Consider the following 26,359-nt stretch of genomic DNA (forward strand, 5'->3'; position numbering starts at 1 on the left):
TAAGGATTATGCCCAGTGAAACGCAGATGTACACAGTGTGGTTTGTATAATGTAAAAAAAATATGACCGGTGCAGAATTTTACTTGGCCCTTGCGAGTTTTAGAATTGAAGCATTAGGCTTTTTAAACAATTGTTCAAAGAAGACAACGGTAATAATATTATGAAATTACACCAAATGAGAATGAAGCCTGCAGTTCCCTGGCTGCTGAAAAGGTCATGCTGAATTGTGGTCTGTGAGGCCAGAAGCATATGGTTTCTGCTGATAGGTCTGATAAGCAACCGCAAGATTAAAGTGTAGATTATTTTAGCTCTTCTCTTTCAAAACATTTAAAGGCAAGGGTGTTGAATTGATTACCAATGTTGATAAACAACCTTAAGTTTTTCCAATAATAACACAATAATAAGTTGAAGTATTATTTAGAATTTGAAATTCAAAATAACATAAAATCTTAAAGTGTTTAAAATGTTCGAATACGCGCAACCTGTAGTGTTAAATAAAAGTAACTATTAAAGGTTATTTGCGAGGCTTAACAGAAAGTTTTACAAATTTTCTTCAGTATTTGTGGCGTAATTGTTCGAATGACCTGTAGGTGGCAGTATCGCATCTTCTCGTCTTACAACAGAAGCAGAAGAAAAGTGAGAAATATGGCTGCTACCCTGTGTATAAACGCAGTCGTTAGGTTTACGAAAACGATTTAGTTATTTTCCTGAAAGCTATAAGCTCTGTAGTTCCACAGTATGTTCTAGTCATTAGAGTACTATGAAATAATGGCTTTTATTTAGGAGGTCTTGGATTTTTACTCTCAAGGGAACACGTAGCTATTTGTATTTTGCCGCTTTTATTGCGACAAGCTAACATTAGCTGCTCAGACTGAGGTAAGTTAAATCGACTTATTAGTGATTTAATCCGGGCTATAGATAATGTTTTTATCTAAATACACATCGATGTGGCTAATCGTATACAACTGGTATCACACCGAGAATGTACATTACTTCATTCAATATCGCTTTGGCTTATTTATTATTAGTCATACAAACAGCTGAATTGAGTTAGGCATGTTTTATTTAAATGCTAAGGTTCGCATGAATAGATATAATGTAGTAAGATAGTCAAACAGGTTGGAGTAAGACCTTTCTTGAGCTTAGTTTAAATTATTTGAGTTCAGCAAGCTGATAAGTGGTAGATTTATGAGAAACCAGAAGGTTAGCCAACTTCTTAAATCTAATTCCTGTTTATATTAGAAGTTTAAAAACGAAAGACTGATGTTAGGGTTCAAGTTGAATATGTTGAATTTTGACACTCACTTTAAAATACTGAAATGGTTTTGTTATGGCCACAGACAAGCATAACACAGCTGTTGACAATTCATTTGAAACCTTCAATACATTCCAAAACAGAGATAACTGAACTAAGTTTACTTGTTCTTCATGCTGATCCACTATAATATTATTATCATTAACCACCTAAAACAAATTAGTGGCTGGCAATATCTATGTCAGTCTTATGGATTTGGTGGGTTTCTGTCTTCTTGCTTATAGCTGGGCGAGAACACGTTTTACTGATTTTACTAGTAAAGTGAGGACTTTGATGTAAAGTGAGCAGCTTTTATCAGTCCTTACTTGTATTCTGGGCTAGGGGTTAGGTTTAGCACTATGGTGTCAACTAGGCTTAGGTTAGGGTTAGTTATAAACCCGAATAGGTTAGGCCACAGAAAGGCTTGGAGATGAATGGAAGGCTACAGAAGACAACACACTGTGCTCACTATGTACATTAAACAAGGACAGGAGTGTTTGTGTGTACGTGTGCATATTTTTTTGTCTGTATTTCAGTGTCTCAGATCTCCATTTAAAAGCGACCTTCGAACTCTTACTGAATCACAGCTATAGCTCCTGGGTTTCTAGAAATTACAGTATTATTACTCCGTTTAATTATAACATGATGATCTCATACTGGCTAATGCCTATAATTTGTGGATATTAACAACATTTGTGCTTCAAAATACATGTGCAACAATAAAGTATGTCTTCTTTTGTTTCTATGAGCAAACATTCAACATAACCGCGTATTTCAACCTGATCAACATGTTAATCTTTTCCCTTAGATTATGGATGACGATGATGTGTCCATGCATAGGCTGGAAGGGGCTGAGCCAGGTGCTCAAGTGGGAGGTCTGATAGTAAAGAAGAAGAGTGCTGCTTCAGAGCCTCATGTTTTTCGGGCTCCTACACCACGCACCTCTCTGCTGGGCTTAGACCTGCTGGCTGCACAGAAAAGGAAGGAGCGTGAGATGAAGGAGCAGGAGGAGTCTAATGGTGATGAAAGAAACAGAAAGAAGTCAAAGGTTTCATCCTACAAAGACTGGGAGGAAAATAAGAGTGACTCTGGGTCTGATGAGGAGGACGATGATAAGACTACAAGCACTAAAAAGGAGAGGTGGGTTATTTTAATGTTTTTATATATTTGCTTTTATTTTTCTTTTGTTCAGCACTTTGGTCGGTTCCGGCTGCTATTAAAGTGCTCCATAAAAAAGTTGACCTGCCTTCTAGCAAAACATTTTGAGTAATACCTATTTTATTTAATACAATATACAATACAAATATAGTAAACATTTTAAGTTTTGCAAATGTGGCAAATGTAACTGCTACTAAAAATTAAATGGGATGTTTTTCCAGTATCAACTAGATCTTACTTTTTATGTAAGCCTAAATCGGAAAATGCAAAAAAGTAGATGATCTACAACTTAAAAGTATTTACAAAAGCACCTCCTTGTTTTTTTTTTTGTTGTTGTTTTTTTTACATATTAATTTCATTCTTGCCTCCAGAAAGTATCGTGTCACCGGCTCTGAGACTCCCTCCAACCCAGGAGGTGTTAGCGAAGAATTTAGAAAGCGACATGAGCAGCGGGAGAAAGACAGGCGTGAACATGGAGTCTATGCCTCCTCCAAGGAGGACAAGAACAGAGAGCGAGACCGGAGCAGAGATAAAGGAAGGGAGCAACGGAGTGAGAGAGGTGATTCCTATGATTTCCTATGTTGTTAATGAGAACAGCCTTTTGATTATAGTATGGAACATAGGAAGAAAGTTGGAACATCAGAAAAAAGTCCAAACATCTGCTAGTTAAAGTCTGTTTAATATGAGTATTGTGTGCTATTTGCTTCTTGGTTGTGTTGCTTGATCAACTTAATGCAGAGGTTTCAGCTTGTAAACTGACTTTCACGTTCCTCTGTCAGATGATCGAGACGGCAGGCACAGTAGGGGCAGCAGCAGCAGCCGGTTGGATCGCAGTGAGCGGACTGAGCGCTCACAGCAAGATGGCTGGTCTGAACGCATCAGTAGAGGGAGCAAGAGAGATGAACCTGCAACACCACAACATCGTCCTCGAGGTCAGTTTTTCTTTTTTTTCCCTCCATGTGGAATTATTCTTTAAAATGTCCCTCTTTAATTGTTTGACTCAACTTATTTTGTCTTTACTTAGATGGCTTTACACCTTCCCGATCTAACTGGGAAGAAGACGATAGTGGTTATGCCAGTTCAAGGCATTCCCAGTGGGAGTCTCCATCTCCTGCCCCCTCTCACAGAGAGTCAGATCGTTCTGAAAGAAGCCATCGCGTTGGGCGAGAGAGTGAGAGGAGGGACAGGTAAATGTTGCCTGACCCTTAGCATATACTGTTATTTTAATGCTATTTCACAATAGCCAGTTGTTTCAATAGGCCACAATTCTTAGTCGTGTTGTCATTTCAAGATTTCAGGGGGGAAAAAACTTTTGTTCCTCAATAATAACAAATTTTTTTCCTCCTTCCGATTCATAATTGTTGTTAGTTTCCAAAATGAATATAGTACTTCTGCCCCTTTCATATAGAATAGATATTAACTGTGCAACTGCTGAGAAACTTTGTTACATTTCTCTTCTCTGACCTCTCAGATCAGTCAGAGGCCGTTACACTGACGACACACCCCTGCCCACTCCGTCCTACAAGTACAACGAGTGGGCCAACGATAGAAAGCATTTAGGCTCCACGCCTCGTTTGTCACAAGGAAAAGGTATTGTTCTCAAAATTCAAGTTGTTTTGTATTTCCACACAATGTATCGTTACAGTATATTTACAATTCTGTTTGTGTTTCAGGCAGAAGAGATGAAGGGGGAATGGTGTTTGATGATGAAGAGGAGAAAGAACAGTGGGAGGAGGACCAAAAGGTGAGATTTATATTGTTATTCCTAGTTTATACGTTGCAGAACATATTCATTGTTTGCAAAGGATATAGTTTAATCCCTTATTTTGCCTTTTAAATTAAAGCAAGCTGACAGAGACTGGTACATGATGGATGAAGGCTATGATGAGTTCCACAACCCTTTCACTTCCACCTCTGATGAATATGTGAAGAAGAGAGAGCAGATCCTTCAGAAGCAGACTCAGAAAAGAATATCTGCACAGAAGCGACAGATCAACGAGGTACAACCACACTTTTCACATAAACATTGTCAAAACCGTCTGTTTTCACAGACGTAGAATGACTTGATGTAACTACCAGGGGCCCTATGTAGTCTCGAAACAGTATGGAAATTAATTTAATTTGAGCATTTTACAAGTCTAGTCTGGATAGACATAGAAAGAAAATTGAGGATAAAAATGTTAGATTGGAAAGAGGCTTTTTTTAAACTTGATTTATTTGAATATGCCTTCCTTTGTTTCCAATTTACCACACAAAAAAATCTATATTCTTTTTGACTAATTGACAGAAATACATGCATGGTTATTCAGAAGTTAAAAGTGCGTTTAAATTTTTTTTCTGTGGGCCCTAGACACGCTTAACATTTGTAGTTCTTAAACTTGGTCTGCTTTAAATGCCAAACAAGGCACTGCCATGCCCAATCTTTTTAATTTTTATAACCAAGTTAAAGGGATAACAGATCACAAGATTTGAGTTTAAGGATCTCTGTAAAAAATGTAGTAACCCAACCTGATTTTGCTTTTCTACTTATAACAGATTTCACCTGCGCTGTGAAAATTCGATCCAGCAAAGCAGTAAAATAGTCTTTTACTACACTGCCAAATACGAAACCAGCTCTAGTTTTATTTATCATGAGTTGTAAAGATAATAAACAAAACTAGGATTTTATTTTTTATTATTAAGTGCAACATGATATAAAAACCACTAGTTTTAATTTTAATCATTTTGAAATTCTCAGTCTGGAAAAGATGCTGCGTTTTGGCATGTAAACCTTGTAGGAGCCCAGAGTTAATTTGTACATTTTCTTCATTAATGTGTCTTGCTGTTTCTATGAACATTTAACAAGCTACGTTTCTTCCTTTAGGATAACGAGCGGTGGGAAACCAACCGTATGTTGACCAGTGGCGTGGTGCAAAGGCTGGAGGTGGATGAAGACTTTGAGGAAGACAACGCTGCTAAAGTTCACCTGCTGGTTCACAATCTAGTTCCTCCGTTCCTGGATGGAAGAATAGTCTTCACTAAGCAGGTAACAAACACTTGGTGGATTTGAATGTCCTGGTGACTGAGAGAAAAATGCATCCCTGAACAAGATTAACAAAGTTGTCACATTTAGAGGACAGTAAAATTGACCACTGTACTGAACTTTGAAAATATTCACTGATGTGTAATATGCTTCAGATTAATAAACTGTTTGCTATCCTTCAGTGTTTTATGCTGTTGTTGAATTATTATTTTTTATTTCATTGGGTGTGTTTGTGTGATTTTTCTCCTGCAGCCTGAGCCTATCGTCCCTGTGAAAGACCCCACCTCTGACATGGCCATCATCTCTCGAAAGGGAAGCCAACTGGTCCGTAAACATCGTGAGCAAAAGGAACGCAAAAAGGTAAATCTGAGTCTACAGCCAGGAAAAGAGATGTTACTTTTAAAATGGTTGTCTTTAAGGCTGTACCGGTACACATAGGTCAAACAGATGCCAAATTTAAGGTTATTTTACACAAAAAATAAAAACAGAAAAGGATTCTTAGAGAGTTGGCTAACAAGATGCTTTTTTTTCTTGTACTGGTAAATGAAACTCATATATTTAAAGTGTTATAATAATTTCTCTATTCTATTTGAATAGCACATGCAAAATATAGGTCAAAACTCCTCAACTTCTCCCTAAAATAGATAATATTCAATATTTATCAGTTGCTTGGTGGATAATCACCAGGTAGTACTTAATTACATGGCTGGTGCTGTTTATCCCTTTTTTTTATTTGGACAATTAAATCCACAGGGGCATAGTTATTTGTGTTAATTAAATAATATTAGGCAGTAGAGCTTGATAATAGACTGAATAATGAGCAGTCTATTCAGCTACTAAAAAACAAAAACATTCATCATTTCCATCTCAACAAATGTCACCAAACGTTTAAGGGGCTTAAATAGGTGCTTAAATAATTAGCTAACACTTAATGCACTCCAGGCTGTTCTTTGCGACATGCACTTTGCGATCCGTGATATTGACAATACATTTGCAATATGTTGTGTGTCCCTAGTTGCGACTTTTGAGCAGGGCTGATTTGAAAACAAGCAAGCAAGTCTTCAAGTGGCTGCGTGCGGTCATTACTGTTCCGTATTACATAGCTGTTATTCTGGACGCCTTTAGAAAATATGTGCCGTTTCTCTCAGAGTTCAAATATGCAGTTAGAGAAAAGGAATAAACTTCAACAACAAAAAAATATTTTTGTGTAGCAACTGTTTTCTTTCACTAAACAACATTGTTTTTGTTTTGGTATATTTAGTATTAACACTGGATGCTATTTTCACAGCCAAAACATTTGAACAAATATGTAAAGTGGGCCACTTTACATATTTGTTAAAGGTTCTGCTTAATGTTTCATGCTCCGTTATCTGGGCGACTGCAGAGTTCCTGTGATAATCTAATCCTTTTTTTTTTTTTTTTGATCAGCTGCTGCACTAATACACGCTCTTCTAAAGAATTAACCATCTTTTTACAGGCTCAGCACAAACACTGGGAATTGGCAGGCACCAAGTTAGGCGATATAATGGGTATCAAGAAGACGGAGGATGAAGAACCTGGGGGCAAAGTGGTCGGGGAGGATGGCAAAGTAGACTACAGGTGAACTGACCCTAACTTTTGGTTTTCGAACTCCGGGGGAATAAACATCAGTCTTTTTTCTTCAATTTGTTTAAATTATCATGTTAAATTGTCTTTGCACGTTTAACAGGGCTGATCAGAAATTTGCTGAGCACATGAAGGAGAAGAGTGAAGCCAGCAGTGACTTTGCTAAGAAGAAGAGCATCCTGGAGCAGAGACAGTACCTGCCCATCTTTGCCGTTAGGCAACAACTTCTCAACATCATAAGGTATCGATACAAGGACATGTTCATTGTTCTCCTTAAATTATATTTGATCTGTAGTATTTACAAAAAGGTTTTCAAAGTCACTTTGGAGCTGTATGCTTAATATTCTTTGTTCGTGTAACTGTTGCATTATGTGAATTGCAACCTGCAGGGACAACAGCATCGTCATTGTTGTTGGGGAAACCGGCAGCGGTAAGACCACCCAGCTGACTCAGTATCTGCATGAAGATGGTTACACTCGCTATGGGATGGTGGGTTGTACTCAGCCCAGAAGAGTGGCGGCCATGAGCGTGGCCAAAAGAGTCAGCGAGGAGATTGGCACCAACCTCGGAGAGGAGGTGAGGCCGCAACTGGGACTGCATTATCACCCTGATATGTCTCTAACCAATCTTTTCAGCTTCTTGAATGCAGCATGTCAATGTCAGGCTGTGAGATGAAAGTTTTGTCTTTTTTTACTGATGAGAAACAAACAATGAGCTGCTAAAGAGGTCTGGATTCAGGATAGCATCAGAGTTTGTAGGGTTTATGTTTTTTCAGGAGCTTCAGTTAAGATAATTACTTCCATAACTAGATAGATACACAGGATGCTCAATTAACCATTGCTTTCTAATAAGTCAGGTTATTTATTATATAGTATTTAGCTTCTACAATTTGGTCATCATTCTTCAAAGATATTTTATTGTGTCTTTCTAGTGGTAATGTCTCATGCTGATATGTTTGATTTATTCACTTGGTGACATAAATCAAAAGTCCCACTGTGCACAAAGTGACCAATCATGTTGAGCTATTCTATGAGGAAGGAAAGCAGCAGCTGTTTATAGATGTTTTAATAAATAAGTAAAAATACAGTTTCACAACAAACATGTTTGTATGATATTTTATCTAATAGATTTGAATACTATACCTCTAAGTAATTGTAATATTTAGTCTGAGGTAATAGAGCTTTTCAGAACCCAGATTTGTATCTTGCACAATACTGCCATCTAGTGGGGAAAAAAGGGAAAACAAAATCTAACCCAATTGTGAATAAAGATAGTTGTACGATATACCATTGGATGAGGGGGAAGATGGCAATAGTATAATGTTATTTGTATTATTCAAATACAGTGAAAATATCATATTTTGTAAACACTCCTTGTGCTACCATGCATTTTTAAAATGTATTATTATTTTATTACCTTTCATTGTTTTCTTACAGGTTGGGTATGCAATCCGTTTTGAGGACTGCACTTCAGAGAAGACGATGATAAAGTACATGACCGACGGCATTCTGCTCAGGGAGTCCCTACGGGAGTCGGACCTGGACCACTACAGCGCCGTTATAATGGACGAGGCTCACGAACGCTCCCTCAACACAGATGTGCTGTTTGGGCTCCTGCGGGAGGTCGGTACTCCGGACGTCATCTGTTGAAAACAATGTCGGGACAGATTTTAAAAACGCAGTGTCATTGAAAATGTTCAACTCTGACTCCTGTCATGTTTACTGTTTCATATCAGGTTGTATCCCGACGAACTGACTTGAAGCTCATTGTGACCTCCGCCACCATGGACTCAGACAAATTTGCAGCGTTTTTTGGCAATGTGCCTATTTTCCATATTCCAGGAAGAACCTTTCCAGTCGACATATTGTTCAGCAAGGTACGTTAAAAGCATCCATTTTCACACCATGCAGTTTCGCTGTCTCTAATCAACAGCAGAGGTTCCTGCTCATTTGTACTTTTCTTGAAAGAAAAAATACAAATGTGCATATAAAAATGTGAATATATTATCTTTTATTGTAGTGTATGAATTAGAAGCATATTTGAGTTACTCTTTAGATCAATTGTTGTTTTTATTATTGGTTTTAACTGATTTTCTTTGTGGTATTGCGTAGACCCCACAGGAGGACTATGTGGAGGCCGCGGTGAAGCAGGCACTCCAGATCCACCTCAGTGGGATGATGGGAGACATTTTGATCTTTATGCCTGGACAGGAAGATATTGAGGTAGAATACATGGCAGCTATAATGTGTCAGATACATTTTATTATCTATATCTAAGATCTAAGATATTTTTACAAATTTCTTTTTAGATTAAATACAATTTTACTTTAATATAGTTTATTATTGTAGAATGTGAAATAAAGTCACTTATAGGGCTGCACAGTATTAGGAAAAGTTGCAATATGCGATGATATTTGTGAATGTAGCAATAGCAACATAGCTAGCGATAAATACAGAAAACATTTAAATGTGACGTCTTTCTGCTTTGGGACCATAGCAAACATAGACCCCAGATAATAAGTTGTCTATCCAACTATTAAAAAAACAATAATTATTTCCATTTCAAATGCAAGGTTTTACTGAAAAGGTTGCCTCTGTCTGACTTGTAATGTTTTGGCAATAAAGCAACTTCGCTGCAGTTTCTTCTGTACCTTACCACCTCTTTACTTTCTCAGATGTTTTATGTCAAATTAAACAACAAATTTGCCAAACATGAACCGTATAAGACGAAAGTTCTCAGTATATTGACATAATTGAGGCACCACATGAAATAAACAAATGCGTCCTTTTTCTGTCGTAACACACAACAGAAAAAGGACGCATTTATCCCGTTGAATCCCAACAATAGCGATACAAATTCTGTGACTTGGTCATTTAAGCATCTATTGCTATGTACGCCCCATCAGAACAGACTACGTTCCTACGTTTCCCACAGCAAGCACCCACTGCACCTGTCTGTCAGCGCGGCACAGAGTGGGTGTGTCACCGCAGGTAGCCAGTGAGGCACGACTCCCTCGGAGCAGCTCAGTGTTTCAGCTTGGTGTCACATAGAAAACAGTTTGATGTGAAGACTTCTTCCTGCTGTGCAGTTCATAGTGTGTCGCTGCGTAAGCGCTTGTAAAAACTGAGCTCTGTGTGTACCTGTCCGCTGACTCCTGTGGGAGTGGGTGCACCCCTTGTAGGATGGTGGGGGTAACACTGCTCATTGCACTTCAAGTGGTTATTTATTTATTTATTTAATATTTATTGATTTATTTGGTTACAGGCGTGCAAAACATACAAATTGAACATTGACATTTACAGACAAAAGTAACCAAAAAGGTGCCGGCTGAAGCCACAGCTTAGGCTTCTAAGCCACTCCAGGTGGTTCTTTGCGATATGCACGTTGCAATCCGTGATATTGCGCTAACAACAAATTTGCAATATATTGTGCAGCCCGTGTCACCCACATACATTTTGTTGTAATTTTTCCTGCAATATTTTACATCTGATTTTTTTATTTTATTTGTCATTGCTGTAGGTAACATCGGATCAGATCGTGGAGCGTTTGGAGGACTTGGAGAACGCTCCTCCTCTGGCTGTGCTGCCCATTTACTCACAGCTTCCATCCGATCTCCAGGCTAAGATCTTCCAGAAGGTTTATATTAGGCACCACAGCTTGTTAATCTTTTGCATTTCAACACTTCTGCCTGCTTTTCCTCTTTATATTGACCTTTCTTTGATCTTTGGTAAGGCTCCAGATGGGGTTAGAAAATGCATTGTCGCCACAAACATCGCAGAGACGTCCCTCACCGTGGATGGGATCATGTTCGTGGTGGATGCAGGGTATTGCAAACTAAAGGTACTATTAGCCTGGATGTCATCTTATGCTCATGTTATGCACAATATTAATAGGAACGCTATTCAACACGAGTCACTCACTTGCCTCTGTTTGAAACCTTTTACAATGTGACAGGTTTTCAACCCTCGCATTGGTATGGATGCTCTCCAGGTTTATCCCATCAGTCAGGCTAATGCAAACCAGCGTTCTGGCCGAGCAGGGCGTACAGGACCAGGCCAGTGTTACAGGTGAGTGATTCTCTTAGAAGACATATGCAGCTCATGTAGGCATTAGTTCAGGTTTTTCCTGTTGCCATTTTGATCCCAATATCTTTTTAAAGCCTTGTAATTATGGGAATGGAGGTGCATTTGTTTTTTCATTCTTATCTTGTATTACAAAAGTACTTTTAAATAAACCAATGATTTAATACACGCAAAAGGGTAGCGTGTATTAAAACACCTGCAAACGAATTGCCGTGTGCAAAGGTATTCTTCGTACAAGGCGCAAAGCAATTTATTTGTATAAAATGCGCGGAATGGTGCGCGTAAACTTATATGCGTGTGTGCCTTTGTGAATATGCAACTCATATTGCTGATGACCAAACCGTGCAAACCTATGGTAGGAGGATATGCAATTGTAAATACTTGCCACTCACAAAGCAATTTATCAAACTGAAACTAATTGCAGAGACAGTCTGTATTTGACACGTTTGAAAGTCAGGCACAAACTTGTATGCAAAAAATGCCTGCGGTCCTTGTGGCCAGACAAGAAGGGGTTTCGTGCACATCCAAAACTTGTAGAGAGAGGGATTTTTTTTCTTCCCTCAGTATTCCTTTACAGGCTTCGTACAAAGCACAGTTATGTTGTATTAAATTATCACAGGGCTGCCTTGGTGTGGAATATTTTGGACCGAGGAGTTGGAGGAGATAAATCCAGCTGTTTTAGAGATGAATCTCGCTGTAATTCTGACCATATGGTCCCCATGCCAGACTGACCCCAGTCATGGGGGTTGGGGAGGAGATGACAAAATCAGCGTTTCCAGGTTTTATGATTAACTTTTGTTGTTTTTTGTTTTTTTTCATTTATTTTTACTTTTGTTTGTAGCACTTTGAGTCACTTAAAATGCGCTGAAAATAATATAATTATTATCAATGTGTTATTACTTTTTATTATCATTATTACCTTCAACTCAATTGCTTTGAACTATGTTTTTGTTTTACGGCCACTCTCAAACTTCCGGTATCAAACTCAATTTACTTATTATAATGGGGCGGACCGAATTGGTTTTGCACATTCATTGCGGACACAATCTTTGAAGATCAGCCACAACACGGCCACCTATTGCACTTTTTATTTGTAATCTTTAAAGGTCAGGCCATAAGTGACGGCAAGTTTGTGTATTTAGCATTCCTAATGAGTTGTGATACTTATGAAATCTCATATTTTGGAAAGAAGCTTGTCTGGTTGCTCGTCAAGAAGTACATAGTGTATGTGTGAGACAGCACAGCGAGCAACACTGGTTTTCTAAACTCACCCAGAGAATTTCCTACTCCTTTACGGTACCAGAAATGTTCACACCTTTTATAAAAAGATTCTGAATAGAAAAGCATAGAATCCCACCAGAAAACCCACGGTATCAGCAGCAGTGTGTCAGGCAAAAGCACACAGATACACTTAAAAATCTGTAATAATAATAACAATAAAAAAATCACAATCAAATAGAAACTGTACAGTAATGTCAAATATATTAATTTAGTAAAACTATATGAAAAAGTAGCAGTTGGAGAATGAAGAAGTGTCATGAGATGCTGGAAAAACGACAGTGTGCCGTTTTACATTTTTGGGGGGGAAAAAACGACTACATAAATATGGAAAGCTGTGCAAAGAGTAGCAGGAATGTAAACGGCGTATTGTTAGTTTGGAGCAGAGAGGGTTTTATAAGCTACATGGTAGATTTGCAACAGTTAACAAAAGACTTTGAATATATCCAAATATAAATAGTAAGGCAAAGCAAACTTATTTTTATAGCACATTTCAGTACAGAGACAATGTAAAGTGCTTTACATGCTTTATCAATTTGACTTTGTGTCTGATCTTTGATTTCCGTTGCTCGGTTATAATAATCTCGACATGAGTTGACACAATATTATACAAGGCAGTTGTCTAGTAATTTGGTTTTACTATAAAATGGTTATTTGTGCATCATATTTCACACACACTGAGTGTTTTTAGAGTAATTTCTTTCTCTCTCTGCGACTGTCTTTCTTCTCCACAAAGGCTTTACACTCAGAGTGCTTATAAGAACGAGATGCTGACCACCACCATACCAGAGATCCAGAGAACCAACCTGGCCAATGTGGTCCTGCTGCTGAAGTCTCTGGGTGTTCAGGACCTGCTCCTCTTCCACTTCATGGATCCACCACCCGAGGACAACATGCTCAACTCCATGTACCAGCTCTGGATCCTGGGAGCTCTGGACAACACAGGTGGGTCAGGCTGGCTTCTCTTGGAAAAACACGCTAATATTAATCAGTTTTGGTTTTTAAGATGCACTCTGCACTTGATCAGACCTATATTTTCGAGGAAAATTTGTAAAGTGATTTAAACCTTTAAAAACCTTAAAAATATAAATAGAAATTGTCATCTTCGGTTAGCTCATGCCATTTTATTTATGTAATATTTTGTTTATTGTTTATTTATGTAATCTTTTATTTGAGCTGAGATGAGTTGTAAGATGACACCTAGTGGCTGTCAGTGATGCTGCACATCTTGTTCACAACATATTTTACAGTAGTAGGCCTTAGCCATCTTTTAAAGTCCCCTTCATAGTGCAGCGAGCTCGGTCTGCGTCTTTGGTACGGGGGACTGGGGTTTAAATCCCAGTTGTGTCAGGAATGGTGTAAAACATTTGCCATGCAAGTTCTACTGACTTGTTGAAAAAACGACTCCTCTAGGCTTTAGCTATCTTTTACATACAGTTGATAGTTTTGTGAGATAAACTTATGAAGACATACAACAGAAACCTAAATGACCACATGGGAACCTATGTATGCATTAGTAACTACTCTTAACTTGATTTGCTAATTATCACTTCTTTAATTCTTGCGTAATATTTTTATTAACCATGTATTAAAATATCTTCTGTGCTTTTTAAATAAACCTTTATTTGTACAGGTTAGTCCCTTTGGATTCAGTGTCTCATTTACAAGAGAAACTTTAGACACATAAAATTAAAATAATTTACTTCAGCAATTACAAATTTAAAATGTCCTAACATATGGTTTAAAATTTCATGGCAAAAGCAAAATATGTACAAATAGCAAAATAAAACAAGTACAATTTCCTATAGACCCTATCTCCAGTCCATTTAGTTGGTTTTAAATGTACAGCGAGTTGGCCAGATGCTCCTAATGATAATCAGATGATGTTTCAGATTTTTTGGGTTTATTTCCTCCTCTGAGTCCCGCCTTTAAAGTTACCAGAGTGATAATGACATTACAAATGGAGACAGGAGAACGGCTTCTTTAAAGGATGCTGCGCTGACGATGCAGACAGGCCTGGAGGAGTTGGTTGTGAGGTTTTGCCAGTGGAGTAATTGCCTAGTTTCTGATCCCCGTGTTTTATTTGACTGGTTGGGTCTAAGTTCCATCTCATCCTTAGGCAGATTCCTGGGGATTTAGGGATTTGAGGAAAAGAGGGGACTTTTGATGATTCTCTGTATGGTGTGTTAACAGCAGATTATCTCTGATTAAGGCTTACCTGCCCTAAACTGGCTGCTCTGCTACTCTGCTTTTCCTCATCATAAGCTTCTTAGATTCTTTTGCCTAATCATTTGAATCAAAAACTAAAGTTTTTGATCTTCTTTTTTTTTTTTTTTGATTGGCAGAAGTAATCTAAGCTGTCAGCAGTTTCTTTTCTCCGGTCATTCTGATAGATGAGTTTCACATGATAGTGATGCTTCCTTTATGTCAGCAGGTTTCAGATGGAAAAGAAGCTTATTAGTCCTCTTAATGTTTAATGCATTTTTCACCTTTCATTTCACACGTGTCATGTCGTATCTGTTTTTTTTTTTGTTTTTTTTTTTGTATTTTCAGGTGCTCTGACCCCAACAGGGCGTCTGATGGTGGAGTTTCCCCTCGACCCTGCCCTCTCAAAGATGCTTATAGTGTCCTGTGACATGGGGTGCAGCGCAGACATCCTCATCATTGTCTCTATGTTGTCAGTGCCAGCCATCTTCTACAGACCTAAGGTTTGTGCTTTGCCACCATAGAGCCAGTATTTGGTAGTTTTCCATTTGTGTGAACAGAAAGTGAGACTCAAACAAATAGTAAAAGAGCAGAGATGCAAATTTGGACACTAGGGGTCACTTTTCATCAGGTTTTGATGTTTGTTATGACCTAATGGTCATATATTTGATAATTCAGTTGCAGTACCGTAGAATATTGTTGAGCTGTATTAAAAAAAATCCAATTGATGGGAGGAATGTGTGTGGACAATTTAGGGGGCCTGGTTTTAGCAATGAATGCACAAGTTATCTTCTCACATTGTTTACTAAATCTGTGAGGCGGCTGTTCTTCACTTTGATTGCAGCAAAGCAGCCCTTTTAAACTTAAGCTGTGTAGCTATTTTTGTTCCTTGCCGACATTCAAATCCATTTTGTGCTCTCTGATAAAATTCAGACGTCATGATTTTATGTAGGGCTGCCAAAAAGTATGAACAAGATTTGCTGTTTATCAGAACTTTTTGAATAATGGTGACATGTTTTAACAGAGCGTTTCTGTTCTTATTCGTTCAAATGTGCTTTTGTATTTCACTACCTAAATAACAGGCTTATAATGGCTGATAATATGTCCAGTTTTCTTCTAATTTTACCGATTTATTTTCCAAGGACTGTAACACAAGTCTAACAGGAAATTAAGGAACAACAAAAGGATTCTCCTTTCACACATTAATGTATACATACCCTGATCTGATTTTAATTTGGTAAATCAAATGCTTTTGGTTTATCTGTTTTATAAATTAAAAACAATGGAAGATCTTTCTTTTGATGCATTTAGTGAATGGGGGTAAAAAGTATTTTTTTTTTTTTTTGCAACCAAACAGTAAACAATCGACACTGTGGGTTGCCAAAGTGTTCATCATAGCTCAGCTTGTGCCTAAACATTGTAGCCCGGTCACTAACAGGAAATTGCAAAATAAACCAGCATAAAAAATAAAAATAAACAAACACAGCGAGTTTCTTAATGATGGCTGAAAGTTCCAGGTCACCTGGAGCAATGGAGCATCTGGTAGAGTCGGGTCCATATCTTTCTATCTCTCTCTATCTCGATATAGATATGGACACTAACACAAGTTAAATTTTTATTTTTTTTTACCTTTTCACTAAAACATATTACATTTATAGTTACATGTATATATTGGACATAATGTGCAGACTCAGAGCTTTCATTTGAGGGTTGCATGTGCCACCCTCGTGTTTTTTTTTTTGTTTGTTTTCTTATATCAAAAGATATTTCATGGGCAGGTTTGGGCGATTCCTTTGTTATATAATTTAATTAAGCAGATAGAAGGCCTGGAGTTGATTTGAGTTGTGGTGCTTTCATTTGTAAGATTTTGCAGTAAACGGACAACATGCAGTCAAAAGGAAGTCTACATGCAGGTGAAACAAGCCATCCTTAAGCAGCAGAAACAAACCAAAAAAAATAAATAAATAAAAATAAAAACCCAATCTGAGAAATTGCTACAATACTAGTTTGGTACATCCTGAAAAAGAAAGTGCGCACCGGTGAACTCGGCTACGCAAAACGACCTGGAGGTCCATGGAAGAACATTTCCATGGTTTAACCGCTGAATGAAAGCTGGAAGTCTGCACTTCAACCACATCTGAGTTGCTTCATCTAAATTGTGGAAACCTACATAATCAAAGTTAGACAAAAGTTTTCTCTGTCCAAATACTTATGGCCCTGACGGTATATGTGAGATGTGGTCCAGTCCCGATTATAGGACTAAAATTGTTTGTCTCTCTACAGGGTCGTGAGGAGGAAAGCGACCAGGTGAGGGAGAAGTTTTCAGTCCCTGAGAGCGACCACCTCACATACCTGAACGTCTACACGCAGTGGAAGAACAACAATTATTCCAGCATTTGGTGCAATGATCACTTCATCCACACCAAAGCCATGCGCAAGGTCAGACTTTTATTGAAACGTGTTGAAATCCCATAGGGCAACAGTATTTTGCATCAACTGTACCGTTTAATTTCAATATTCAATTTCCAGCACATTTCATGTGACTTTATCTGCACCAGTTTGTGTATTTTATTTTTTTATTTTTCCTGAAGCAGTCAGCAGGCATCTGAATCAGTTTTACTTCCTCGCCCTATGTGTTTTTATTTGTGTTATTTGCTCAGGTGCGCGAGGTGCGCTCCCAGTTGAAGGATATCATGGTTCAGCAGAAGATGAACCTTATGTCCTGTGGCTCAGACTGGGACATCATCAGAAAGTGCATCTGCGCTGCTTACTTCCACCAGGCAGCCAAGCTCAAGGTACTCTCTGCACTCTGGCTTTCCCTCAGTTAATATGTTGGGCCCAGTGGCGACCAGTTGTGGCAGATTTATAGCAGCATAATTACAGAGTGGTGAAATATCCCCCCCGGCCTCACATTAATACAACGCTAAAATCTGAAAGGGAATTTAAAGTCATGACTATATAATAATGGTTTTCAGTTTGACTTATGAGTAGCCAGCCAAACCAAGCTATCATATTAAAGTTGGATATACTTTAGATAATTTTTTCCCCCTGCTGTCTAAGCCAAGTTGAGAAGCAAATTAGCCCACCTGACCTGCTCTGCTTTGACCTTACAGTGCAGCCGCAGAGGCAGGCACATTTAAGCTTCGGCACAGACTCCTGTATTGCGGTTTATTTGTTATTTATGCATGCATTTGGTCACAGGGCATCGGTGAATATGTGAACGTGAGGACAGGCATGCCATGTCACCTCCATCCCACCAGCTCCCTGTTTGGTATGGGCTACACGCCCGACTACATCATCTACCACGAGCTCGTTATGACCACGAAGGTAAATATGTGGGAAAGCCAACAGAACGACAATAACGCAAAACAAAAAAAGATGTTCCCGATGTTGAGATGCCCGCTTTGTGTTGCAGGAGTACATGCAGTGTGTCACTGCTGTGGACGGAGAGTGGCTCGCGGAGCTGGGGCCCATGTTTTACAGCGTCAAACAAGCCGGGAAAAGCAGACAGGTATGTTTGGAAAAGGTTGATGCTTATTTATTTCCTAATTTGGTTAATTCCCAATGCAAATTATAGACTCAGCAGCGCCCTAAGTTACACATGTTATCGCTGACAGGAAAAAACAAAACAAAAAAAAAAAAAAACCTTTATCTCCTTTGGGAAAGTGGTTTCTTGATTAATTTTTGCATCTGTAAGGAAAAGTATTAAAACAGCTTATGAATTTTCACATGCAAACATTTTATTTTTATTTTCTAAAAGTAGAATTTTTGTAGGCATTTTTGCCATTAGTCAAGGTGTTTAAATGATGGTGGAAAATATTGTTTTGGGCTGCACATGTAATATCATTTACGTATAGGGAAATTTTGACAGGTCCTTTGTTGATATCATTTGTATTGGTTCAGTTGTTGTGATCAATTCAGCCAAAAGTTTAAAACTGTCTTAATAACATTAGGATTGAGTAATCTGTTTTAGTGCCCTTAAAAATAAAATTATATGTTTTAATATGAAAAGATTCCTACCAAAAAAAGTAAGTCTATACAGATATGGTAGGGTGAGATGTAAAAAAGTGTAGAACGTCGATCTCAAATCCAATTTTCTATCCTGTGCTGTTTCTTTTTAAAAGGAATTAAAATTAAATCCTGCAATCAAAATCTTGTGGAAGTGGCCTTTCCGAACAGTGTATTTGGAAAAGGACGTATAAGCTTTTGCATTAAGGTTTTGTGTGTCTTTCACTTCTAAAATACTTTGCAATAGGGCTGCACAGTATATCAATATATCAATCACTTTGTGATATACACCTGGTGTGTGCAACATTGTCATCTCAAAGAACTGCTTGAAATGCATTAAATATCAGTTATTATCAGTTGTTCCAGTTAATTGGGCATTGGTTGAAATTGGCCAATTTTCCCTTGATTGGTTCTGGTGCATCTATAATAATAGCTAATTATGCACATTACATTTACAGTATATGTGCTGTGTGCCAATAATATAGATTAGTGTTTCTAATCTTTAGACGATATAACTATGTATTGTATTAAGATGTTTTTGTTGGTCATTAACAAACTATTGCAATGAAACAAATGTGTATTTTTTTTTTTTTTTTTTGCGTGGCCAAAACAGCAGAAGTACAATTTTATTAGAATGTAAATGATGCATTTTTTATTTTCTGCTTTAGTTTCTCCCAGTCTGGCGTTTATGCGTGCCCTGATTAAATAACATGGTATGCAGGGTTAGCAGTAGATCATTTTGAATCTCTAGGATCTTGTTGGTCAGGCTTGCTTTGCACAGATGGTTTAAAAAAAAAAGGGAACCACGAGAATCTGGAGGTCCTTAAAACAACTAAACTATATTTGTAGGGTGAACGTTCATCACGTAGAGGATCTGTTGCAGTAAAGCATTGCTTTGTCAAATGTTTAGGTGGGAGGATGTTGGCAAAGTGGCATTCATACAAGTGCCAGGATGCGGGTTTCACAGTTCTTCACATCATGGCTGATACGTTAATACTTTCTGCTCCGTCGGTCCGTGTCGCTTCTGCAGGAGAACCGTCGGCGGGCCAAGGAGGAGCTGACCAACATGGAGCAGGAGATGATGCTGGCTCAGGAGCAGCTGAGAGCGCGGCGGGAGGAGCAGGAGAAGAAGAGCAATGCCAGCAGCGTGAGGCAAGTGATGCATCTTCACCACATTGTGTTCGCTCTCATTTGCCATGCACCGTCAAGAATGGAAAGGGTTAATTTACCTACCTCTCTGCCTACCCACGTCTCCACCCCGCCGTCGCCTTGCTCCTCTCCCACTCTCTCGACTCCACCTTTCTCACTCTTCATGATGAGCTTGTCTCACCTCTGGTCCCTCCAGACGAGACAAAAAGAAATAATATTGACTCCAGGCTGACCCCCATTACTGCAGCAATTTAAATTGTGCCACAGCAGAACAGAGAGAAGGAGGGGAACGTTCGTTTTCAAATTAAGCCAAAAAAAATTAATTTCACACCCATCTGCGGGCTTCACGCAGAGAAATGGGGCTATAAAGGCTGATTTAAAAAGAACTTTTACTGTTAATTAATCAGCTGGTTTATCTGCTCAGAGTTTAGTGTGACAGCTACGTGGAAAATAATCACGCTGTATTTTAGGATTAAAAATGAGATTTAAGCGGAGGAAGTTGGTAATAAAGTTAAAAGCTCTCCTGGGTGTGCGTTGGTTCCTTTGTCCACCTGCAGGTTCCGCTAGTGCCTTCTGTCTGAACTCAATGCTCCCAGGATGAGGATATTTGATCTGGTTTGCCTTGATCTGGCAGCTGCTCATCATCGTTCTTCCTGCTGTCCCTTAGTTAAAAGCCCACTGACCAGTTTTGTGTGTCTATCGAAACATTTTGTGTGATAAGAGGGGAAACTGGCACCACTGTAGTTTCATGCTAAATTTAAAGGACAATTCTTCTAAATTTGCTTCCACTAATAATGAATTATACTACTAGTGCTTGCAGAAATAAACCTATTATTTAGATTTTAGTTTTTCTATACAATAATAGTACACCAAAAATCTCTTTATTTAACCTACAATGATGCAAGCAATAAGACTTTTTTTGGATCTGAAGAACCCATCTACCTTTTTAAGCTGTTAACTGTTCTTGTCACCTTCTCAAAATATGTTTTATATTTGGTTTACATCAGCCTGGTGCTGTCGGACCAGGAGTCGTAAAGGTTTGGATTTGTGGGTGTACTTTGATGTACTCTACTGTACACTGTATTCATGGACAAACAAGTTCTTTACATGTTAGGCAACAATCTTGGCTTTTAAAGTTTGCTTGCTAATTTCAACATTTGCTGCTGTTAATTTTCTTTTCCTTCCGATTTAAATTTCCAAATAGATCAGGGTAAACAGGAGTGACTAGGGGTGGGAATCTTTTGGCATGTGGAGACTCGATTGGATTAGGATTCAGAAGGCTAAAATGTGATTATAAATTGACTGATAATGCAAAATTGACCCCCCGCCCCTCTATATATGCAGATGTTTTACTTCATATCTAACTAAAACTAAATCCACCTCAGCAGTCTGGTGTTTCTCTGCTAGACACATGACTTCTAACGCTACTTCTGTTTGGCCTCGGCATGCCAGCTGCTGCGCATCAGAAAATGTAACGTTACAGTGATAAAAGATTCACTGGGAATGTTTTTCCCTGCATAATTTTCCCTGCAGCAATTTTTCCTGGTTGTGAACCCGAAAGCGCGTGTAGATGGGTGATTCAGTATCTTCACGGTGGGCTTGTTACATCTATAGATCGCTCCATAACACAAAGTCCCTGGTTCTTAACAACTCTCGCGGTTGCAGATTTCACAATAATAGTTGGAATAAACTTTGTAATTAGCTTTGCCTTTTCTGAGTAAGAGTGACTCTTTAGCACCATTAGCTTGATTCACCGCCAGTTTAAGGTGTTGTTTTTATTCTACCCCTGGGTTAAAAGTTGTAAAATCTTGTTGCTTGTGTTTCTACAATGTTTTCTTTCAATTTTACACTGCCTGCATACGTCATGGACATTGTTCAAGTGATTTTCTCTTTGCCCGTCTCTTCTTATATTTAGCATAAAGGTCTGGCCACCGCAGTGACCCTCTTCAGAGCCTCCTGCACTCCACTGAATTGGGTCATAAGTGAACATTAAGACACTGGAGTTTTGACATTTGTTAATGGAGTCAGAATCATCCATGTCATTATCTCCATGCATTGAAAAATAGATTTTTTTCTCCCTTCCTACTCAAAAGAGCCGGACTTATAAATGCTTGCTTGTGATATCAAAGCACTCAACATTGTGTATATACAGAGTTGCCAATAGGGCTGCACAATATATATTGTATCAGTACTGACATCACAGTATGACAAATGCAAAATCTCAGAACCAGGTGGGCCAGAACACCTGTGGTACTGAATTCTCCTTACCAATATTTGGTATTAGTATTAGGATTAGTATTTGGTCACTTGGATGGACATTGATCATCCTAACCTGATCTAGAACTAGGTGTTGTTTTACTAAAATCACCTTAGTAAGTAAGGCAACAGACACTGAGCAAAGCAGTAAATTAATTTATAAATCTGATTGTGAGTACAGATCTTTTATTTTTTAAATTTAAATGTTGGCTCATTATTGCTTGCATAATTTTTTCTCTTTTTGTTTTTTTTTTAAGGTCGATGTTTGCGACATTTGTTGATTCCAGCATGTATTGTTATGACTGTGGAACTCGGCCAACTTGGCTTGAAGACAGATTTTATTAGTTGTCAGTAACCGTTATGAAGCTCGTCAAATACTTTAAGCACATGCAGAAAAACACCAAGTTAAGTTAAATAGATAAATTTATTTATGAAGTTTAATATAAGTTGTAAAGAAAATAATTTATGTCTTAATTTAGGTAACAATGGACTTAAAAAGCCTTAAATCTTACTTATACTTTCGGAAACAGTGTTTTTAAAACAAAATGAGAAATTTGTTGTCGTAAAGCTAATTCCACGTATTCATGGTGAAGCTGGGAGAGAACGGCTGCCAAGTTATTAAGGGGGTCCCAGAATATCACAAGAATAGCTTTGTTGAAAAAGCCCCCAGTGGCAGAAAAGAGGTGAAGGCTTGATGGTGTAATTGCTGCGTGTGTGGAGGCAAGAGGGAGAGACGAGGGAAGTGTGGGCAGCGTCGTTGTCACGTAATTAAAGATGATAGATTGTTCTGTCAGAGGCATCAGGGTCCGTGTCCCAGCACTCTTCACAGAGACTTGAAAGGGGATTGAGGAATGAAGCAGGTGGATAAATAGTACCGTATTTCCGTAAATAAAATGTCCCATGCTCTATTTCCTGTGTCTCTCGATTTAGGGCGGTGAAAATCTGCACACCCGGAAGAAAAGAGGAGGCCCCCATGACGCCCAGACGCACCCCGGCCCGCTTTGGACTGTAAAACTCACCCTGGCTTCTTAGAGGACACTGCCATCCAAACCCGGATGACACCAGCACAACAAGAACATTTCACTTCTCATCTCCCGTCGGTCTCCTCTGCAGTTCTCGTGCAGGCCACTAGAGTGAGAACTTGTATAAGGCTTGTCTACATCCCAAACAACACCGCACCAAACACCTCCCTCCAGCTTCAGCAGCCACTACCAGCCCATGATACATATAAAAGGAACACAAGACCCACTGGTTTTATTTTCTTTGTCTTTTTGTGTATATATCCTATATTTACATTTGCCTGCTTGACAAAAAGTTATTTTACATTAGAAAGGTAAATGAAAACTTAGTTTTTTTCTCATTCTGTCAGAGACCAACTGAGAAAAAAAACAAAAAAAAATTCAATGTTGTTGCTTCTTTGTGTCTGTTTACTAGTTCTTGTGTGGTGGTCCGTGTTCGTGACCTTGAAGGGCTTCTCCACAGACTGAAGCATCGTTCAAACTGTACTTGTGGCATAAGCGTGTACGGACTGTACAGTTGCATTGCAATGCACACAGCTGCCATGCAGGCTTTGCCAGTTTGAGCTAATTTTAATTTTTTCCTTAGTGAACACCCTATTCCAATAAGGCAGAGCACTGCAGCATTGCTTATCAACCGTATCATGTTAACTGTTACAGTTTTATGAATCCAGTTTCCAAAAAAAACGAGAAAAAAAACCCTTTTTGCTTTGTAATTTCTGCTTTGAGAATTAGTTTCCAGCAAGATCCTTTTCCTTCTCTGCTCTCTCAGACAGTCTAGATCAGAGATGCACCAATCGGGTTTTCCCTAGCTGATGGCAATTTCCGGTTTTCTTTTAGGTCTGACCAGCTGACTCTGATTTTTGACCCCCACCCCATCCCCTTTCAACCCACCCCCCCAGGAACTGTAACGCATACAAGAGGGGAAAAAAATGTAGTGCAGGTTCTTTGATAAAAGTAGCAACAGAAGATGCAGGAAATAAAACAATATCCTCATTTGGCTCATATGTATTATGTTTTTCTGATTTTTATTTGTCTCCAAAAAAATGCATCAAAGTGCATGCGGTTTGTTGATGGGCTTACAGACTGAAAATGATGGAAGGTCTTTAGATGCATTTAAGGAAAAAGGGGGGTGTCATATTTTTCAGTATTGGACCCCACCGATGGACAGTCGGAGACGATCAAAGAAAGACTCCCTGATTCCGAACTCCAGCCAATTGATTGGTGCATCTCTAGCTGGAATATCAAGCCGGTGCAGATAAACTGTAAACAGCGTGGTGGTTCTTTCAAAGCACATGCTTCTTTTAACATTTGATGTAAATGGGAAAAAAATAATTAAACATTGCCTATTTTGTTTTTGAACCCAAGACAATTTGATTTAATATCGTATGTTCTGCTTAGGTTTTTTTTTTTTTTTTTTTTTTTAACACAGCGTTTGATTTATGCACGCACATTTAGGTTAGTTTTGCGGTGACACAAATGATAACTTAATAAGTGAAAGCGATGCAAATTTAGGCCATAAATTGCCTACTTGCAGGTTCGGTGATTTATTTTTACAGATGCATAAGCAAGAGTAAACAACGGTGGATGATTAATTTACAAGTTCTCAGCTGCGCACGTGCAAGTGTGCCAACAACTGAATTATTTTCTTCAGCCACGACCTTAATTAGGCAGTGGAGAAAATAAAGACTCCTGCAAATAATTGTGGATAATGATCAGTTGGTTGGGTTATTTATTAATTGATTTTTGCCACAACAAACCATTAATTAAGAAAAATGCTAAAAAGAATCCTTATAACCTGTTTTATTTAGTTCTTGATAATGTTTTTTAAAATACCTTAAATGTGTCTCTTTTTTTGGGGGGTGAACAGAGCGACATTTAAAGAAAAGAAGCTGCTAAGAGAGACCTGAAAAGCTGGCGTCTAATGATTACTAAAATAGCTCCTGGTAACCCTAGTGAACATGCTGCCAGTGAATCAACTCTAAAAACTTTATTGCTCTTAGGAGCTCGTTCTTTGAACAACCTTCATCTCTGGAAGGTCTTGTTTTTGCAAAAGCGAAGGAATACAGCTCCCCAATATTAATGGTTGTAATAAAATTCCCACTGCGTTTGTTTCCACGGTTTTTTAGCAGGGGTGAGCGAAAACCAGAGAAAAGGAAAAAGATAAGGAACCTACATTCTGTCCTCCTCCCTCTTACATCATGCAGCGCATCAACCAGTGTGATCCCTGTGCTTTGCGGCGCCTCGGCTGTAAAGATGCGTCTTGTTTCTGGGTTTGCTGAAGCTGTATGTAAATCTTCAGGTCACCAGACTGTTGAGCAAAAGCTTTGGATGATGCTTGACTGTCTATCGCGGTTGTTCTTACAAGCTTCTGCTAAAACCTGTCTATCCAACTGGCGTCGATCCAGAGGGAAAGACAAAAAACAGAAGGAGCTCAATAGCTAACAATGTTTCTCTCTCGGCTGAATCCCACCGTTTTTTTTTTTTTTTTGTGTGTGTGTTGGTCAGTGATCATCTTTCTAGCTGCAACCCTCATGCAAATAAGCGCATTATGAGTGTGCCCTCGACCCCCCTCAGTTCTCTGAGTTTTCTTGATTGAGTGTGGCAGGTGGAGGAGGGGACGGATATAATGGACTCCACCAACTTTAATGAGACAAATCTCAGCTACAGGCTGACATTTTGAAATAGTCCTTGTGAATGACAGTGTCAGCAGTCACCTTTACTATAGCTTTGCCGAGAAGGGCCCTGTAATGATGGAGAGAATTAAAATGGCCTCCAAGGCGGCGTAGATAGGAGCTGCAGGATTAGGCGCAGAGCCACGCCTTTTAAATGGGCTCCTCTGCCACGCCCGAATGATTAAGGCTGCCTTTACGTAAGAGGACATATATCCCCTGCAGACTGCATATCCTCGGCCTGAGATTTGATGAAGAGATTATGGTGATGTTAGATGTTGACCACTGAGAGATTTGTGGAAATGAGTTGTCCCTCATGTTAACTGCTCTACCCACTGGCATGAAAGTCTGCCGGCAGACAGGGACATGCTCCACTGTCATTACAAACTTAATAAGAGCAGAAGTGAGATGGATGAGGACAACAGAGGCATCAACTGCTCTTTTAATTAACTCGTGTCCCATAATGTTGCCAGGACAAAGGCACTGAGCAAAGAATGAGACATTTTCTTTTTCCCCTCTACCCCCTTTTTTTTTTTTTTTTTCCTGTTTTGTTGCCTCGCTCACCAGCAATAATGAACAGCCTTCTGGGACCCAATTACATCCAAGGCTGCATT

The 26,359-nt window shown here is 38.8% G+C and overlaps 1 protein-coding gene across 1 annotated transcript; it reads left to right on the forward strand.

Annotated features, from left to right (window-relative positions):
• Positions 1–622: 622 nt before the first annotated feature.
• dhx38 (DEAH (Asp-Glu-Ala-His) box polypeptide 38) lies at positions 623–24,435 on the forward strand. Its single transcript, XM_036136341.1, has 27 exons — positions 623–876; positions 2,103–2,434; positions 2,824–3,011; positions 3,232–3,384; positions 3,477–3,639; positions 3,924–4,042; positions 4,126–4,196; positions 4,297–4,452; positions 5,316–5,477; positions 5,727–5,834; positions 6,952–7,073; positions 7,183–7,320; positions 7,469–7,655; positions 8,516–8,701; positions 8,815–8,955; positions 9,191–9,301; positions 10,599–10,715; positions 10,812–10,919; positions 11,034–11,146; positions 13,176–13,384; positions 14,993–15,147; positions 16,928–17,083; positions 17,305–17,439; positions 17,846–17,971; positions 18,060–18,155; positions 19,683–19,804; positions 22,988–24,435. Exons 2-27 carry the CDS (start codon positions 2,106–2,108, stop codon positions 23,067–23,069), a joined length of 3,753 nt encoding a protein of 1,250 aa, XP_035992234.1. The 5' UTR covers positions 623–876; positions 2,103–2,105; the 3' UTR covers positions 23,070–24,435.
• The last annotated feature ends 1,924 nt before the right edge of the window (positions 24,436–26,359 follow it).

The sequence above is a fragment of the Fundulus heteroclitus genome, chromosome 4 (genome assembly GCF_011125445.2).
Source record: "Fundulus heteroclitus isolate FHET01 chromosome 4, MU-UCD_Fhet_4.1, whole genome shotgun sequence".
NCBI lineage: Eukaryota > Metazoa > Chordata > Actinopteri > Cyprinodontiformes > Fundulidae > Fundulus > Fundulus heteroclitus.

Bases quoted from the DNA above. Each gene is read 5' to 3' on its own strand.
- dhx38 (XM_036136341.1), top strand. From the start codon at position 2,106: ATGGATGACGATGATGTGTCCATGCATAGGCTGGAAGGGGCTGAGCCA. The intron at 3,385-3,476 runs GTCAGTTTTTCT...GTCTTTACTTAG, and splicing joins ACCACAACATCGTCCTCGAG to ATGGCTTTACACCTTCCCGA. The intron at 5,478-5,726 runs GTAACAAACACT...TTTCTCCTGCAG, and splicing joins GAATAGTCTTCACTAAGCAG to CCTGAGCCTATCGTCCCTGT.